Source organism: Scleropages formosus, chromosome 13, assembly GCF_900964775.1.
Source record: "Scleropages formosus chromosome 13, fSclFor1.1, whole genome shotgun sequence".
Classification (NCBI taxonomy): domain Eukaryota; kingdom Metazoa; phylum Chordata; class Actinopteri; order Osteoglossiformes; family Osteoglossidae; genus Scleropages; species Scleropages formosus.
The window spans coordinates 17135937-17155719 of NC_041818.1; the positions used below are offsets into that span (position 1 = coordinate 17135937).

General features: G+C 41.2%; 1 protein-coding gene across 2 annotated transcripts; it reads right to left on the reverse strand.

The window, feature by feature from the left end:
* Window positions 1-1433: 1433 nt before the first annotated feature.
* LOC108936791 (neuronal vesicle trafficking-associated protein 2-like) lies at window positions 1434-19647 on the reverse strand. 2 transcript variants are annotated; one of them, XM_018756360.2, is made up of 5 exons: window positions 19112-19647; window positions 18391-18550; window positions 14578-14697; window positions 3950-4060; window positions 1434-3050 (listed from the first exon to the last, which is right to left on the reverse strand). In XM_018756360.2, exons 2-5 carry the CDS (start codon window positions 18517-18519, stop codon window positions 2859-2861), a joined length of 552 nt encoding a protein of 183 aa, XP_018611876.1. In that variant the 5' UTR covers window positions 18520-18550; window positions 19112-19647; the 3' UTR covers window positions 1434-2858. The 2 variants fall into 2 exon arrangements, with proteins under 2 accessions (XP_018611876.1, XP_018611877.1); XM_018756361.2 differs by lacking the exon at window positions 19112-19647 and adding an exon at window positions 18993-19097.
* Window positions 19648-19783: the final 136 nt, after the last annotated feature.

Here is a 19783-nt window from a genome sequence, read left to right on the forward strand (position 1 = left end):
CAAGAAGACCTATGGACGCTCCCAGTCCATGCTGTGTTATATCGTTCCAGTGAGCAGGGAGATTCCTAAAGGTGCAGCTTAATTGTTTATGCAGCTACTCATGTTATGTACATTAGTTCATATAGTGGAAAGTAACAAATTAGCTGTGCGTTAGAATGAAGTGTCTGCATCTGTGTCTCTCTTTCTCCTAACGTAATGCACACATTGTATTTTCTGTGAGATGTACGTCCCTTTGGAGAAAAGCGTCTGCTAAATGAATAAATGTAAATGTAAATGAGCCTTCTATAAAGGCCTTTAACGGCAGTAGAAAGTGGGGCAAAGTTTCATATGGAAGCCTAAAGAATCTCATCTACTGTGATAGTTTTAATTCCGCTCTTCGGAATGCCCATACCTGCGAACTAATTACTTACCCAAGAAACCTGTCCAATTTTATCACTTCAGATTAATTATTACATGCATTATCACCTCACACAAAAGGGTTTATGAGCTAGATTAGGCTACTGCCAAAATAGCAATGGTTTGCTGTATAGTACAGCCAACCATATATCAGTGAACTATATACTGTGAGGAAAGTGGATCTCTGAGCTTATCATTCTTTTATCTAAGGTCACCATTTCAAAATGTCCTACTTTCATACGTTTCCTACACCTCTGAGTGAGCTGCTACTAAGAATCAGGTACTGTACTTGTCTGGTTTTACAGAGCGATGAGAGACAAGCTCCCTGTGCACATGACAAGACTCCCCTTCATCCTGCTGTAATGATCAGAGCTTCATTCATCAAACCTAGTGGGACATATAAGGTAGATGAAATATTTCTTGCCAGGGGCTGAGCAGTAAAACATTTTACATGTTCATATTATGTTGCAGTTTAAGAGTTTTGCAGCACTGTTATAAAAATAAGTTTTTTCTTTGCTGAAATTTGTATATATGATAGATATACACATGCACAACATACTCTGTGTGTGTATATATATATATATATATATATATATATATATATATACACACACACACACACACACACATTTTCAGAACCGCTTGCCCAATACAGGGTCACGGGGAACCGGAGCCTAACCCGGCAAGTCAGGGCGTGGGGCGGGGGGGAGGGGACACACCCAGGACGGGACGCCAGTCCGTCGCAAGTCACCCCAAGCGGGACTCGAACCCCAGACCCGCCAAAGAGCAGGACCCAGCCAAACCCGCTGCACCACCGCACCTCCCATTGTGGAACTAGTAGTATATTATTTTCTTGTGTGTATGTGGGTGTATTGTTGGTGTTACATAATATGAAATGTATTTTCTTTCAATTATTTGTTACACAACATGTAAATAAAACCCAGAGACTAAAAACAGCTGACCCCTTCAGAAGTAATGGAAAATTTTTACAGTAAATTATGACTCGAGTTGTAGTAAACAATTATTTGACACAGCTTGTTTTTTATTTGCCAGAGAACTTAAGAACGCACAATGAAAATACTAAGCTTTGCAGGATATCAATCTACAGCACAGACTCATATTTTTCCCTGTTATTAATTTTTTTTTTTCCAGATGAAAAAGTGAAAAAAAAATGTTTTCAGAAGTTACTCGGGTTTGGACTGAAACAGACTTTGATCACAGCAAAGCTAAAAAAAAATAACAGACTAAACATCACAAAAAGTGGTACTTTGGCAGTAACAGGCTTATCAAAATGTGTAAATGAAGGAGACAAAAATTACATTTCTTCTTATCCTCTTCTCTGGATTGTGATGTCATCAGTCAGCAACTAAATGGTAGCTGTATTATTCAGAAGTAAGACCCCTTATAAAAGCACACGGAGATGCCTGTTCCTAGAAGGAAGGATCAACAGGTTTAACTGTATTTGACTGAACTGCGTTTTATTCTCCGCAGCAATTTCTAACAGTCGTAAATTTGTGTTGATTTTTTATATAAATACATTTTACCAGCAAGCAGATAATGTGTGTTACAAATAGATGTGTGCTCTAAAAATTCTTTCTGTGTGGTGGATAATTCCCACGAAACACACAGGAGCACTTTTGAAAATATATTAATTGGCCTTCCGATTGGCTATGTTTAATTTAATTTGCAAAAATATCGAATCACATAATTTTCTAAGAAAAATTTTCATTACATCATCCTTGAGTAAGCCCTTGGACTCTTGCTATTAACTACGTGTACAAATGCACACTTAAAGAAAAATCATTAACTGTCCAGAATGCTTTACATGTGCCTCTATATTAACAGTTTTTACTGAAATTCACAGCATGATTCAACTCTTAGTTAACGGTATTTAATATTAATGGTTTATAATGAATATAAAATATCAACAACAGCTACTTCAGTGGCTAATCTGTAAATATGTTAAAGGGACCGAGATGAATTTCGAGTATTGATTTTTTTTTTTTTTTCTCCTCAGTAAACCAGGCATCCACAGCAATAAGAAACAAAGAGCATCAGTGCGTAGTGAAAATTCCTATCACAGAATCCAGAAACAGTTCCTTTTTTAATCAAGGGTGCATGCCATTTGTCATGGACAGTAGGAAACATCAAACCTTGAAAGATGCCAGCAATTGCAGACAGGTCCCTCTAAAAACCGTATCAAAAACAAAAATGAAATGAAACTCAGATACATGTACAATTCCACTAACATTATTAATTCATGCCTTTTTACAAACACTTGGTTGTTCAATACTGAATACAAAACAGCAATAACAGGAAAGGAACAGAGAAATCAAAAGGTGAAATGGACAGCTCAGGATGATTCTGGGTGGTACTGGCTTCCTGACGGCCATGGGTCGACCTAAAGGTGATGGGGTGGTATTTTCTCTCTTTTCCATTAAAAAGGTGCCTTCGAGAGGCACTCAGTGGTCTTCGGGGCTGGGCGGCTTGGCATCGTGCTGGGCAGAGCCCACCGGCTGCCATGGCGACACAGAGCGGGACGTGGTCTGCTTGGCCATGCTGTAGTGGCTGATGACCGTGTAGAAGCGCCCCCGGGAGTTGGTGTCCTGGGCCGTGTAGTAAGCTTCGAGTGATGCAGGGATGCAACGCTTATGCTGTGCCCACAGAACAAGAACAGTTTGCTTGTGACATTAGGTTACTTCAACACGGTATAAGTAAATTAATTCCCTTTTAAACATCCACTTAGAATTTCAAGTGCAAAATGAACTAAACACAACAAGAACACTGCAAAACAGCGTCTAAAAAGAAACATGAATGTATATATGTGGGCTGGTTTATACTGTAAAATACAGTTTATATCACCACAGATAACCTAGGTTTTGTTGATTTTTATTTTGTTCCCTTCTTTGCAACAAATCCTTCTGTTCCGGTTCTCCCTTTTTCAGTCTAACTGGAATATACTCCAATCTGTCTTTACGAATAAAAAACTTGAATTAACTGAGCCCAGTGAAAATGGAGCTTCCCTCAGGCAGTAACCACATCAAACTCTGCTAAGATACACTATTCCCAGATGATTACAACTGTTTATTCTCTCCACTTACAGTAAGTTCAAATAGCAGCTTATCCCCTGACTGGATGAATATTTTAAATGATGATTACCGAGAAACAGGAACAATTTAGAGAAGTGCATTGCGGGAGCTGAGCGAGCCTAATTAAATGGGGATAATTTATAATATAATGCAAGCCCTAGCTCAAAGTATATGGATCTGCATTTCATTTCTCAAAGGAATTGATTAGAACAAGGAACTGGCAAACTCCCATGGACACTATTAAAACGTGCAGACCATCTCTGTGAACGAAATCCAGATCAGTTTTCTGACTGATCGTATAATTTCTGAAAATGCTCAGGATTTTAGCGAAATGCATAATGTGTTTTTGGTCAATGTGACATTTTCATGAAGTACTCCCTGTTCATCCTTCATTCTGGGTAGGTGTACGTTGTGTGATAAAATCAATGTGTTTGCACTATCTGCCAGGCTGTGAATCATGTCACCTTGTAAACAAAGCCGTCCGGGCAGCTGTGGTCGTAGGTGAAGGCCTTATACACCACGAGGAACACTATGCAGGCCAGGAAGGCCAGTGCCAGGAAGATGAGAACGGTGACCTGCAAACAGGATGGATGGAGAGGGTCAGATTACAGCTTCTTATGAAAACATCACAAATTTTAAGGTCCTTATCCATCTTTCTGCCCAGTCAACACAGATTTTGCGAGAGCCAGGGCTGTACTTAGAATGAGCAAAGAGCTGCTGTCATCTGCTGATGTCCAGCTTCGCCAGATGCTCTTACTTTGGGAGATAAAGGTGCTCCGAGCTGACAAGCACCTCTGCATTTGAATAGCTGACTCAGAAGAGAATGACTCAGACACGCCATTTTCTAAAGCATCTGTAACAGCAAATTAAGGTAAAATGCATTTATTTCACTCGGGGGGGCATGCGGTCTCTTCAGCACAACAGTGACTTTGGTCACATGCGCTTTTTTGAAACAGCAGCAGCTTCCCAGGGTGCTATTGTTGTCCACCGTGGGCCATTTGACGGTCCCATCAAAGTCTGCGCGCCGTGCGTCCGCTCACAGCAGAGCGCCGCTGATTCGGCAGCGTTGGCAGTCATCGCCCTCAGCAGGACTTTGCTCCCGGTGACCAGAGGCTGAGGTGTTCCGGAAGGGTTTACGGTGTTCAGCTTGGCTGCTTGTTTTCCGCCTACTCGCGAGATCACTGGGGGGGTACCCCTTGGTGGACCGTGCAAAAAAAATTTTAGCGCTATTCATGAGGTGGCCCTCTGCATGTACGAGCCTAAAGAAAACATGGTAAAACAATGTAACATCATTTGCGCTTTCCTCGTTCTCGACAAATTCGTTACGAAAATACGCTGCGCAACGTTGGCTGTGCCGAGTGTGGGGGTTGTTGCGGCCGACTCTCATACGCGCAGATTCTATTAGAAGTTCCTCACAGACCCCCTCTCTACAGCTCTCCTTGTGTGATTAATGGATTTTTATCTTCTTCGCCACACAGCAAATTCTCTGGGATGTGCTCCACATGACCCAAAGGGGTGAATACAATATCCTCTTTTCCCCCCTTTGATTCCTCCCTTTGTCGCACACCACGTGTACGACACTCCGCGCTTTCTGTCTTCTTCAAACACGCCTCATATTTTCCATACTACAGCAAAGGCTTCTATTGTCTGCTTCTTTTGTTGGAGGCAAACTGAAATCCTCTTAGCTTATCCTTTGTTTGTTAGTTTTGCGTTTTAAGTTGAGAGCTAGAAATGGTCTTTTAAGATGGGTGGTGGCGAGACAGCAGCCGAAAAGGCAAAAAAAAAAAGATTGCATTTTTAGCGCTTCCCGTCCGATAGACTGCTCGAGCATCCTGTGTACCTGCCCGTAGCGTTAGCGAAACGGCGAAAGCGCTAAGTGTAAAGCAAGGTTCAGTTAGCGCCGTTGCTAATTGTGTCTCTCTCACTTCCGCCAGCCTCATCCAACTGTTATTTCTTTTATAGCACAGTCAGGTGATTGCAGCCGGGGGAGGAAAAATACAAATCTGAACATTACCATGATACTGCGACTTGACTTAAACACAAAATGGGATACAGGATCTTGACATTAAAAATATACCGTATCAGCCTGTTTTCAGTTTGTGAGATTAGTGGTACCGTACACAGTAGTGTTACTCGTGAGAGTAACCGGCGTTCTTGTTTACATGCGTGCTTATTTACGTTTAACCTATGAATCGCGCACATAGATGGATTTCTAAAGGAATATAAAACACTGTTAGAGCTGCTGTCGGTTTCCTCCAGCTTTCCTCCGCCGTGGAGTCCCATCCTCCTATTACCATGTCCTGTACCCTCCTTTTCATGCGCATTTCTTATGACGTATCATTTAAGCAGGGTTCGGCCATTGTTTCATCTCAGTTTTAATCACGTTTGACTTTTCCTTACAGGACAGAGGTTTTCATATGGCTTTTAGGGTATTCATCCCAAGGCTTGTAACAACACTCCAATGGCGTTCTGTCATCCTTGTGGTGCTCCGCCAGAGTGCAGCTGTCAAAAGTGTGTAGCACTCAGCCCCGAAGAGCCTCATATTAGAAGACCCCCTCTCCCCCTGGCAAGTAGCCAGTCACAATAATTACCTAAAACCCTCTCAGCAGGAGCAGCGCGCTGTTTCCCTATTGCCAGGGGCCCTGCTATTTGATACAGGTCAATGGCATATGGCCTCTCGCCCACAGCTTGTTTAATGGTGCCACTGCCCAGCTGCTCAGAGAACATGCAGCCCACACATCCAGACTGTGGTCCTTGACTGCATTAATGGAATATTGCTTCTTCTTTTTTTTTCCCCCTGAGCCATCATTTTTACAAAAAGAGACATTTTTTTATTCATTCATACAGCTGGGCATTTCATTGAAGGTGTTCAGGTTTGGTAACCTGCTGAAGAACATTTCAGCATTTCAGCAGTACCCTACCTGGGCAAGCACTGGGCTGCAGGTAGCTGTTGTATCTTCCAGCCGCAGTAGTGTGGGCCAAAATCTCTGAAGTGGATGGTTTTTATGCTGTAGGTCTATATAAATGTGTGCTGCTTGTTGGTCAGGGCACACTTCTACACTTCCCTTTACTTTGCTATTTATTCTTTTAGTAAAGTAACGTACAAGGTGAATTTTGCACACGAAGCAGCTTTTCCTATTTACACAGCATGGTCATTTTTACTGGATCAATTCAGGGTAAGCACCATGATCAAGGCTACTACAGCGGGAGGATGGATTCAGACCCAAGTCCTTCAATTGCAAACAGCTCTAACTGGTATGCAACCAGCTGCACCTTTATACACTCCCCTCATTCTCTATTTTCAGCTTAATTTATATGATAGAAGTAATATGTACTACAGCCCCTTGAACTGGTAAAGGCTCAGAATATGTGATCATATTCCCATGATAGTACAGCAGTCATTAAATGCTTTAAATGTTTTCAATTACACAAAAAATATCAACTAATAAAAACAGTTACAGCTTTCAGAGTCTAGCTGGTCTCCAGACAGTTAGCTAAAATGCAAATAAAAAAACTAATGGCAGCAGGTTAGAAAGTTAATGTGAATTGCTGGATATCCAATCAGGTACTGCTGCACCACAAGGGGGGGAATTAATTAAAAAAAAAAATACTGAAAAATGTAGGACTTCTTGGATGATAAACATTATAAAGAATTGAATTAAAAAAGAAACAAGCCAATATACTTCTTGTGAATTTCAGGAAGATCACCAGTCAAATACTAATTATTGTATATTGTATAGTTAGTTTTTCACATTTGTTAAATGTAAGACAGCTGCATAGTAAATTACATCAGGTCTAAGTTGAGCTAATTACCTTGTTAGGATTCTGTTAAGATCACTTCAGGTCCAAATTGGTTCAAACTAATTTATTGCTAATTTCTCCAACTGTGATAGGGATGTGTGTGTGACTTCAGTAAGAAATCTGCAGACCTCAGAGACATTTCTAGGGGATGTAACTCAAGGCCTCCATAAACCAACATATCCAGAGATGATTAAAATAACAAGACCCACCGCTTAGTCCCTAATGCACAGCAGTTCTTTAATTTGTTCCATTTATGAGTCACGCACTCTATGGTTGTACTGTTCATAATTTACCCAGCTCCAGAGTGCATACCATATCTGATGACACACACACCCAGGTTTAGTCTATTGTGCTGAGAGAACATGCAAGACAGACAGAAACGTTCAAAGTATTCTGGCAACATTCAATAATGAGTGTCCGATTTCAAGTGAATCAGGCCAGTGGTTCCAAAATGACCTTTAACTTTTTTAATAGCTCCTCACCAGCAGTACTGATTTTCTTCTGACAGTTCAAACAAACACCAGAATTTAGTTTCATACCAAATTCAAGGTTAATCACATTTGACTTTGATCAGTTAAATTTCTGTGTGTGTATGTTTCTTGAAAAAAACCTGTGGAATATCGAGTGAAAATGGATCCTACTTCTTTGGGGTTGAGGTGCAAAATGAGGTCTGTATGGCTGCATGTGGTGAACTTTCCAACACAAAATACATGTTTGAGAAGGTGACACACATTTGTTCTGCCTTTTAATATCTAAATTTAAAGTACAGGTTGTCCCCGATTTACGATGGTTTGACTTACGATTTTTTCGACTTTTCGATGGTGAGTTGGCAATAGATATTCAGTAGAAACCGTACTACGAATATTGAATTTTGATTTTTTCCCGGGCAAGCGACGCGCGGAGCGATACTCTTTTGCGATGCTGGGCAGCAGCAGCAATCCACATCTTCCAGTCTGTCATGCAGAGGTGTGTATTAGGTGTATTAAATGCATTTTCGACTTATGATGTTTTCAACATATGATGGGTTTCGTGGAACGTAACCCCATCGTAAGTCGGAGACCACCTGTATAATATAAAGATTTCTAAAAGCTATCTACCCTGTGTGGGGGGTGTGGCCAGGTCCTGCTCTCTGGTGGGTCTGGGGTTCAAGTCCTGCTTGGGGTGCCTTGCGACGGACTGGCGTCCATCCAGGGTGTGTCCCCTCCCCCTTCAGCCTTACGCCCTGTGTTGCTGGGTTAGGTTCCGATTTGCCGCAACCCCACTTGGGTCAAGTAGTTGTACACATTGTGTGTGTGTGTAGCTATCCTGTTATTATCAATAACTACTTGGGTTGCATTGATGTGGAGTTTGTCCTGGAAACACACATACATTAAAGGCAACCTAGAGTCACCAATTCACCTGAAGCACAACACACACAGACATGGAGGAGCATACAATCTCCACAAAGACTAAATGGATTCAAACCCACATCAGACCCCCCAGCCCCAGAGCTGTGAGGCACCAGCACTACCTGCTACTCCACTGTACTGGCTTTTTATAAAATTTGTACCAATTTTAATTATTTTGTAACACAAAATTTCATCCAATAAGACTGTATTTCGAAGTTCTTTGGATATTATTTCAACGAAATCTTTACATTAATCCTTTAGCACTTCATCACAACTCACCATTAACACTAGTTGGTGGGGACCACTATGCACATTTTTGGACTTTCAACAGAAAACAAGTCACATAAAATTAAATCTGACTTTAACAATTTCTATGGGTTTTGCTACTTTTCCTGAGCCATAACCAGAGGTGACTTGTAATGCAATTCTACAGAAGAGCATGGAGAAATGAAAGTGCAAAGAGGACCCACCAAAACATCAGGCACTGGCAAAGCCCACCAGCACCAGCCTACTTTGCAGTGATAGTTTTCAATCACTGTGATGGCATTTTATGACAAGCATAAATTAAAGAGGTGGACTTGCTTCTGTACAGCACGCTGCTAATAAGGCTCAGATGATATGCAAATGAAGCTAAATGTAATTAGCGTTTGTAGCTGCAGTATTATTATTATTGACAATAATGTTACTGAAGATTAACGTTCTTTCTCGGAGCTGAAGGGATTTCAGTGGTAACCTTCACAGGAGAGAACCAGAATAATTTTGAATGTGTTTCCTTCCTTATGACAAGCTCATTAATATCTATCAGTTCATTGTGGCATATTAATTTCTTTCATCCTTGCTTCACAGCTGAAATGAAGAAAGGATTAGCCACATGATTAGATGGAAGTCCACAGTGTGTGCTGAACTTCTTTCTTCTGCCAAGGCTTTCTAGTGAGAGTCATCTTGGCACCTCGTACAGAGCACTGCCATGGTACAAAGCTGTTCCCTCCTGGAGTTCAGATGACCACAGAGTCTTCCATACAGAATGGGATTCTCAACGGGTTGTGAGCACTACCACTGATGATTACAAACAACTCCCTGTGATCTTCCATGTTTTGTCACTCCAAGGTCTGGACAATGTCCGCCAGTCATTGAATTGTGTCATTTTTAAAAGAAAAATGTCAAACAAATGCAGAAAGCCTTTTGGAAGCTGCTTTATCTGCATCTCCTTTTGAGAAATCAGAGTTTAACTGGGAAAGAGTATGGTGTGTGTTCATCCAACTGAAATCTGGCTTTTTTTCATTATACCCTGCGGTGCTTGGGAAAAGCCAACAGCACAGAGTATTCTTTGGGAGGATATAACATGAAATTACATGAAATTTCCAATTACACAAGTATTACTATGAAAATAAAAAAAGTGTAAATGCTTTATATGTTTCTTACTATTTGAAAACCTTTTCAGGCTGTTTTATTAATCTGCCAACAATCCAATTTTGAATACTAAAAATATTCAATGAACACTCCGTCGGAGAAAAAGCCCAGTTTTGAAATATTCTGAATTAAAATTCTTAAATTCATGCACAAATATTTAAAAAGCCTACTGAAGGGGGAAGAAAAACATTTTCAAGTTCAGAATTAAGATGAGACTGAGTGTTGTAAATCATTCTGTTGCAAAGCACACCCAAGAGTACAGGCAAAGAGAGCATACAAATATCTTGCATAATTAATCAGAAAATAGCACCTCTAACAGACTACCAGTGTTTTTATGTATAACTTCCTCCCCTTTCTTAAAATGCAAATGGATATTCATAAATCTCCACCTAACAGAGGAAAAGACACACTGTGATAATGATAATATGTGGTCTTTGGGTACAACAGATACTAGGGTCTTGAAACTCTACCCCAGCTCAGTGTAGTGAAACACACAGCTCTGCAAAAACCTGTCAAATGTATTAATTGACTAAAGTGGTATTTTTGGTTTGATTCAAATTTTATCTCCAAATTTCTATTTTTTTTCTTCATTTTATACAGTTCATCTATGTAATGTGGCGGAAACCCCTCGAGCACCAAAGGACATTTTTGACTTAGAGTATTTTGGGTTATGAAACTAACTTCAAACACAAAAGGAAATCTCTGACTCACTCGAACAGACACCATGTAAATTTGATAAATTACGCTAATTAAAAACCAGTAATGTTCTAAACGAGTTTCCTTTCAAAGGCAAGGCTGGACTATTTCTGAAATATAGGCAGAAGGCAATACTGAACTTTCAGCTCTGCCACTGAGATCAGCCCACACTGTTGATCGTTCTTGACCTGATAACTGGAGACCCTGCCGCTGCGATGAAGACAGACGGGAAGGAAATGGAAGGCGTATTAAAGATGCATGTAGAAAACAAAGCAGTGACTATTAAAAATTCAAACATCTCACCCCCTCACTCCACACTCCCATCACCCCCCTTCCCCGCACAGCGTTTCTGCCTCGCAGCCTACCTCCCCTGTACCTCAAAGCTGTGTTAACCAGCCCACTTCTCCCTCTCTGCATGCGGTTAATGCCAGGGTATAAAAAGGTGGACGGTGTAGCCCAAAGCATCCAGCACCAGCGCTTCTTCCGTTTCACCTGCTCCTCATCGAGATGCTAGAGGGTCCTTTAGTCATAACGAAACACACACACCAATACTGTATGGACCAGGAGGCCTTTGCAGGCTTTTCACAACTACTCTCAATACCAAGTGACATCTGGAAAACACCATTACCGTGAGCCGGGAGACGCACGGACATGGACGGGCATTGACTCCTCTCTCGCCCTTAGCTGTCTGAACCGGTAATGTTATGAGCCTTCATTTCTCGTTCATCTCCAGATTGTCTGGAAAAAGCAGTCTGTTTTTTCCTGTCCTTGCAGAGCACATCATTTCTAAACTGCAAACAGCCAAACAGACAAAGGCAGCGCCTGGCCACGGCATTTAATTTAGAGCTCTGTAAAGTCGAACGTAAAGTAATTATAGAATAATTGCTACTAACAAGCATTTCCCTGGCGTGTAGTGTGGGCAGAGGTCCAGATACAAATGCCAGTTAGCTCTACTGGCAAACTGTGTATGTCAGACAGCTAGCTGGCAGCTGAAAAAAACAAGCAGACCCTCAGCTTTGCGTACTCTAGAACACCCGGAGTGAGCAGCAGAACAGCACCACTCCAAGTTAAAGACGCCCACTCCTCCACTTAATGAAGCTCTGTTCTTTTATTTCTTAATTTTTGCATTATATGATAATCTGTTCCACCATTTTCCTTAAGACCACTGCGTGTCTTCCTTGTACATGCTCAGCAAATACACTTGATTAAAGAGTCACTAGGGGAATTTGGATGCTCTCTATGACGGGAATGTTGTGGCGATTAGCAGTTCACAATTAAAACTGCAAACAGCCCATGACAACAGAATATAAAGATTCTTCCCTGGTTTATAATAACTGTTTACATTTTCACATTCATTGCGATATACAGGGATTCCCATAAGGCTGGAATCATAGTGGAAAATAATTGCTTTTTTTTTTTTAAATTTATTTTCAAATTTTTCGCTGCCCCACGATGTCTGTAAGTGAGGAAGAACAAGTCTGGGTAATTTCACTCATAGGAAATCAGAGACAGGTAGAGATTGTTGCTGAAGCGAAGCATTAGTATTACTGGCTTTTATTATTTGTCCTATGATTTCAGACTTTTGCGACACCCTGTATATTAGAGGATATCAACTCAAGCTCGAGGGAGGAGCTGACCAAAGTTTGCAAAACCAAAATCAAAAGTGCATCGGACTACAAAAATCTCAATGTATGAGAAAATACATTTTAAATAGTTTGTAAAGCCAAGCCTTGTCATATTTAGCCTTATGAATAATTCCACAACTGGCCCTCGCTTGTCTGGGTTTTCCATTATCCTGCTCCGCATCACTCCTATGTGTGTGCCGCATGAACAGGGCACGGTTACCATTTCTTTGGACTGGTGGGAGAAAAGCATCCTGGTCTTACAGCCTCTCGCTTGCCTTTTAATTATTTTTAAATATTTTTTATTCAACACATATCTTCCCTTTGCCAAGCCCACGTCTCAGATGCAAAACTTTTCCTTTTCTTCCATTTTCTTGTTCCTCTTAATGTTAGCTGAAGTAGAGCAGCTTCTACGGCTCTTCTCTCTTATTATTCAACAGCCCCTCCGAGCCATTCATCCCTGAAGTTACCTAAAAAGGCCTTTCCTACCAAGTGCCATGCTGTTTGTGCTCAATTCTCATTAAAATATGAGCTCAAATGGTATTTAAATGGTGGATCAGATCAACCAGTTTCATTGCTAGAATAGTGCTTCTAATATCAATGCAAGAACACTGCATTGCCCTTGGGTAAGATCTCTGACGGGCACAAATTTGCATTTTGTGTCTTTATGTTCACTGCTCTACAGATACGAATCTTGGGAATCTAGTCTCACTACATATTCACCCACACGTAGAGTTCTGTGCAAGGCATTTATAGACACTCTCCTACGCTGGCATTGTGTGTATTTCCAGCAGCCGAAAACCAATTCTGCTGCCATGGAAACTTATTCTGAACACTATCTCTACAAACCTGAAGAAGCATGTTAAAGCCCACATTCTGTAGCAGTAGATTTTTTTTTCCAAGTTCTTTCTAGGAAATAACAGAAAGCCTTGGAACAGAAAACAATGTCTGAAGAGTTTAAACTGTGTTTTAAAAAAGTTTTCAAGAGGGCCCCCTTTCAGGAAACGGTAAAACTGTGGTGTCGCTTCTCATTTCAGGATGATTGATGTCCAGTTTCAGGCTGCCAGACAGTAAAACATTGAATTACTTTTCACCGAATGATGACTGGCATGACCAAAGAGGTGTAAAGATTTGTTTTCTTTGATCATCCTAGGTTTCAGACATATATAAGCAAGCTTTTAACCATGCTATCTTACCATGATTTTATTCTTTCATTACAATGTGGAAAGCAGAGGCAGACACAACGACACTGTGTAATGTGTAACTTTACTGTTCCAAAGCAAGCTGGATTCCAGTGGAGCAAGTCGGAAAAGCACAGAGGACAGCGTGGAAAATATGCACAGAGAATCTGCGGGATATGCTATTAGCATAGTGGTTAGAGCAGTTGCCTTGACACAAAGATCGCAGGTTTGAATCCCACCTCTAGCTGTCATGCCCTTAAGCAAGGTACTTACCCTGAATTGCCCCACATTATAAATGGGTAAATAACTGTAAGCAGTTTAACATTGTAAGTCAGCTAAATTAATAAATGTAAATAAGTGCCATAAATGTGTGCAGCAATATGGAGTGACATAGTCTTGGGAAGAGGGTACAGAGAGAATGTTCAGCTTTTTCATACTAATTCAAATATCTATGAAAAGTTTGACAAAAACAAAAAAACAAAAGAATTAAATAGGAGAACAGAAGGCAAACATTAAATGAGGCTGGCACTTTCTCCCACCATTACCATTATAAAACACACTAAATGAATACATGATCTCAATAATTGTAAATAACTTATTTCACATCATGATGAACCATTAGCTTCATTTAGTTATTATACTAGGATCTTGTCTTCCCAGGAAAGCTTTTTAGAGCAACCCTTTATGAACTGATTTAAATGGCTTTCAAGAAATACTATTACTTCAAAATCAAGATTTAAAAAGCTCCATTATATTTAATTCTGTCATAGTGGTACCCTTGATTAAAGGGCTACTTTTCAGAAACAACTTAATTTTCTCAGAATACAGCTAAAGGTTTTCATAATTACCATATCATTACTGAACTTTTAAGCAGATAAAATATACACTAAAAGGCACAGTATTTTAACCAAGATTATCATATAATTACAGACTTGTTGAACAGACAAACTATACATTAGGGTAACAGCTGTATATAGATGAGAAATAAATATACCTTGAGTCTTTCTGACACGCCATCATTGAAGCTTATGGTGAATTCCTCCACCTTCGGCACCTTCATCTTTCCCTTGCTCTTCTGCTCCGTCTGATATTCGGTTCTTGTCTTCACCACAACCTGCAAGACAGAAATAAAATATCAGTTCACAAATGCACTCAGTTCTACTCTACATCGTTTATTTCATCATATAGTTCCAGGTCTACTACAGATCATTCTCAACAGCTCTGCCATTTCAACCAGTCCATTGTACTACTTATAAAGACATTTTGTATTGTTTTTCACATGTAAGTTTTTTGTATCTTCTCTATGCCAGACACTGAAAATGTAACCTAAGTAAACGGCAAAAAATAGGAAGAGAAAAAAGGCCCATAAATAGTGATCGGTTTGCACTGATCATATCTAAATTGTGAGCTTATGTGCCATATTAATTTAGTGGATTTAATACTGTCACCAGGAGAAATGCCTTCCTGCTCCATTCAGCCAGTACAGGTTTAAATTTGCCATTGCTACTAAACACAACCAACCTATTGCTCAGATTTAGTGACTCAGCCAAAGCTACAGCCACCAGTGATGAAGGATCATGGACATGTTTGTTAAAAGATTAAGACTTGTGTGGCCTCTCATCTCTCATTTAACAGCAGACCTTGAATCAATACTGTGTAATATCCCAAAGCCTGTTGGAGTAGCTCTAGCCCCTTGACCCAACCTGCTGGTGAAATGTTCTGATCTGCTTCCCGTCCACCCAATCCACATGAATGAAAACTGGCTACTGTAACATTTCCCACTGCTCTTCCTTGCAAATCATACTGGAGTCTTTTTTTTTTTTTAAACAATGTGAATCCATCTGTCGCATCTATTTCTGAACAATAATGATGTGATAGAACTTCTCCTGAAGAGTTTGCCTAGTTATACATGGCAGAGTTAAAGAGGACAATACAAAGGACATTTATGAGTTTTTTGTTCTCGACCTTGATGCTGACAGCTGAGCTGCACAACCGTGAACAGCCTTTCAGATTCATGTCTCAAAAACATCACAGTGAAAAGGCACAGAACATAACTTTTTCAGTACATATCTAGCACTCCATCCCAGTAATGTGCATAAGGTGGGAAATAAAAAACGTCCAACTATCCAATAAAGATGGTTTCTAATGTCAAACTGAGAAGCAAGTATAGAACATTGTTATCTGCCCCCCCTTTCCCTAATTTGAAAGGTTGCATACTAGTGCATGATGAAATAGCTTTACATTTTCAATTTGACAGGGAGAAGTAATAGATTACAAGTGTTCACTTCCTTGACTTAATGTCTTATCTTCAGTCTTTCTCTGATGATGTAAGTCAGACAGAGGTAATATTCACACAAGCAGGGTGGTCCTGTTCTTTCATTGACTTCCATACTTTCTGAAAAACTGTCAGACCAAATTATATGAAAGGCTTTTCCACCCAAACCATTTTGCACTGTAGCCATAATGAAAGCCACTAATGCGCTGTTGGGTTTCTTGGAACACATTAATTACACACATGTTAAATCTGAAGCACAGTGTACTGTCAGCTTAATAAATAGTGTTGAGAAGACCTCAGTGTTCTCATGAATTATAACTACTCATGAACCATAAGTTAAATTACTGGAATTGCACCCAGCTCAAGATGCTGGAGACCCTGCAACTTCCTCACACAGATACTGGGAACAGACTGAATTTCTCTTAAATCCCCTAGAGAGTGTGTCACTGTTCCATCTGCCTCCCCAGCTATCCTTCTGTCTCGTGGTGTAGCTGAAAATGTCGGCCCATAAATATAACCCAACAGGGCTGTTCTTTGTCATAAATAATCCTTATGAGGAAGAGGAACCAATATGAAAAAGTGAAAATGAAACCATAACAGTGCTTGTGCTCTCATTGTGGGTAATATCCATGCATTTGTTTTGCATAGGAACAGAAATGCAGAGTTTGTGAGCACTGCACACCCTGCTGGCTGACAGCTTCTGCCAGGCCACACCCCACAGGGCAGTGCACTTGATGAATTGAGAGAATTAAACAAATGTTTCCATGGTAACTGAGTGTGCACAGAGAGGCGTGATTCTCCATTCCGAGCACAACCCCTCTGTACCGCAGTGATAAATGAGACAGCTGGAGGAGGCAACATTTTGGCCTCTACAACCACATACCGTGTCACTGGTTGGGACCCTCCGGGCAAGGGTCATCTACTGCTGCAGAGTATGGCCCCCGCTGACCTCTCCAAGTCCCAGCCCCACTTCTCTTTGCCAGTCTAATATGGCCAGTATTTATCCATAATTCTTTTCCAGCTCTTTATTCATAGTTTCAATGCACCAAAATATATAATACACCCTGGGACCAATATATATCAACATTTTAACATTTGTGTTACAAATAAATGAAAGATGGAAAAAGATGCAAGTGTATTTTTAGTTTCTTTATTTCAGGTTTCTTCATTTTATTGCTAATTTTTCATACATATTTTAATTTACTGGTATGTCTGCAAGGGTTAACTCCCATAGTCAAAAGACATGTCTTTCAGGTAACTCTAAATTACCTGTAATGTATGAATGTGCGTGGCTGCCTTGCTGGACTGGCATTCCACTCACTGTGTAAGCTGCCCAATGTGCTATCCTTCTGAGATAGGCTTCAGACCACAGTGACCCTGAACAGAACAAGCAGTTTATGAAAATTACGCATTATTTATTCTTTCATGAATATGGAGTGAATAACTGCCATGCATATTGGCTCCAACTAGAGGATAAAGGTAGAATTGTTTTTAAAGACAGACAACTAGGAGTGCAATGTTAGAGCTGCTGCCTTTGGCCTCAAAGGTTGCAGGTTCAAATCCCACCACCAGCTGGAGTACCCTTGAGCAAGGTACTTACCCTCAATTGCACCGATAAAATTACCCAGCTGTACAAATAGGTAAATAATTGTAAGTAGCTTAACATTGTAAGCTGCTATAAAAAAAAAAAAAATAAGCTGAATGAATAAAAGTAAAGAAATACTGCAATGTACTCAGAGGCATTCAAATAACAGCTTTTGAAAGGAGACATTTCAAACTCTGGATTTTTTTCTGCCTATCAATCAGCCACTATGTCTTTGTCAGTGTAGTGCATAAGAAAAGCAATATGTGCATTAAGACACAGACACTTTGACAGCGCCTACTAGACCATCCTCCACAATGCTTGAGGGCAGTTGTGTTACCAGGTGTGTGATGTGAGTGTGACCCAACATCTAACAGGGCTGACCACTCACTTCTACATAAGTGCAATGTACCGGGTCTCTAATGTAACAGGCAGCTCCAGCTATCAGAGCTACAGTGAAATTGTCTCCTCTGTGATGCCATGACAGCACACGTCATTTTCTCTGAGAACACTTTGTGTGTAGGAGGTTAGTTCACACCAGCTGACAAACTTTGGCCAAAGGCATGCAAATATATCTCCATTAGCAAAGTTTTTTTTTTTTTTTTTTTTTTTTAAATGAACACCACAGTTAATGATGTCCCATCATACCAGAAAATTTATTTAACTGAAAGGATAGCGGTGGTTATTTTTCCACTAATAGAAGAAAAAAAAAAAATCACAAAAAAACCTTGTGGATTTGCCATCTGACTACTTAGTGGGGGCTGTTCGTTCAGTTTGATCTACACCAGGTACAAGCTGAAGGTTGTTGGTTTGAATCCCACTCTCACTGCAGTACCCCTGAGCTAGGTAAGCAGGGTAGAATACGCAGTATGAGTATGCTGTTTACTGCACATGGGTAAATGGCTGTCAGAGGCTTTTTGTTTCACACTGGAGGACGTCGGGGCTCCTACCTTGTCCGGAGCTCCGTACTGGAGGTGGTTCACGTCCAGAGGCGTGATGAGGGGAACGGTCTGAAATCCATCCTCCACACTCGCCGCCTTGCTGCCTTTCTCTTGTAAATTACTTCCCAGTTTCACCATTTTTCCAAATCACTTCTGTTCCCTTGTCCTCCTGAAAAGAAGCGAGCGTGTCGCATGAATCTGTGCCCGTTCGCTTTGTTCGCACATTCCGACAAAGCAGCAAACGCCGCACAACCCTTTCTTCGCTAATCATCGCTCATACACAAATAAGATCACATTAAATTAATTATCTACCACTGTGGATGAAAAACTGCCTTTCGTAAATTACGCCATGCGTAGTACAGTAGAGTAGTACATGCAAAGCAGGCTCCAGATTACGGTAGTATAATAATGTAACCCCGCAACTGGCTCTCCGACATTGAATAATAACTTTTAATGGGTTGCTGAAAACCAAGGCCATTTCACAAAGGTTATCATTCCACAAGGTGAACAGAGCATATCAGTGAGAGAACATAAAATGAATGCATAATCAGAAGGAGTCAAGTTGTAGGCTAGAAACTTAAAAAGAGACGCGCGCAGCCTTGCATTCATACCGCAAATCCTTACAAGACAGCAGAGCAGAGAACTTCTTCACACCGCATCCTCCGGCAGCATGACGAACACGCCGGACTTCCGAAAAATAAACATCGCAATCGATGGAAAGGTTACTTACAGAAATGAGAGCTCCTGGTGTGCTGCGGTGTTTTATATCCGTGCGATGGGTGCAGCGCGTGCGGGATGCGGCGCGTGCTGGACGCTGGAGGGGAGCGCGCGGACACAGTGGTGCTGATGAGCAGGCTGCAGCAGAGAGAGCGCTCGAGACGAGCCGCCACCTCGCCGCCCTGCGCCACTAGGGGGATTTGCTCCAAAGGCCCAATGTGCCCCTTTCAGGCGTCTCTGACGGATTTTCTGGTTTTACCACAACATCTCGCGGCGGGGCGCTCTTAGGGCGGTCTCGCCTGGGCATGCCATCGGGGAGGGAACGTTAACTAGACATTTCGAACTGAACACATGAGTCGGACTGGGGATCGATCGGCACAAAGAAACGTTCAGAGTGGGTAACATTATACATAATAAAGAAACACGCATCAAGAGCCGTGTCCTGCACTCTGTTCTTTGTTTCAGTACACACTGCCCGCTCCTCTCGCACGCACTCTTCCTCAGTATCGAGGTCCATTCATTCGTGCGCGCGCCCACAGCGAGCACGTATCGATCCCCGGGCTCAAGGCTGCTGTCCCGACGCGCATGACAATGAAATCGTGTACCGCCGTTTCGAGTTCCTCCTCCGCCACCTGTCGGCCGAACGGCTTCAATACCAGCCGGAGCAATCGTTCACATCATCATC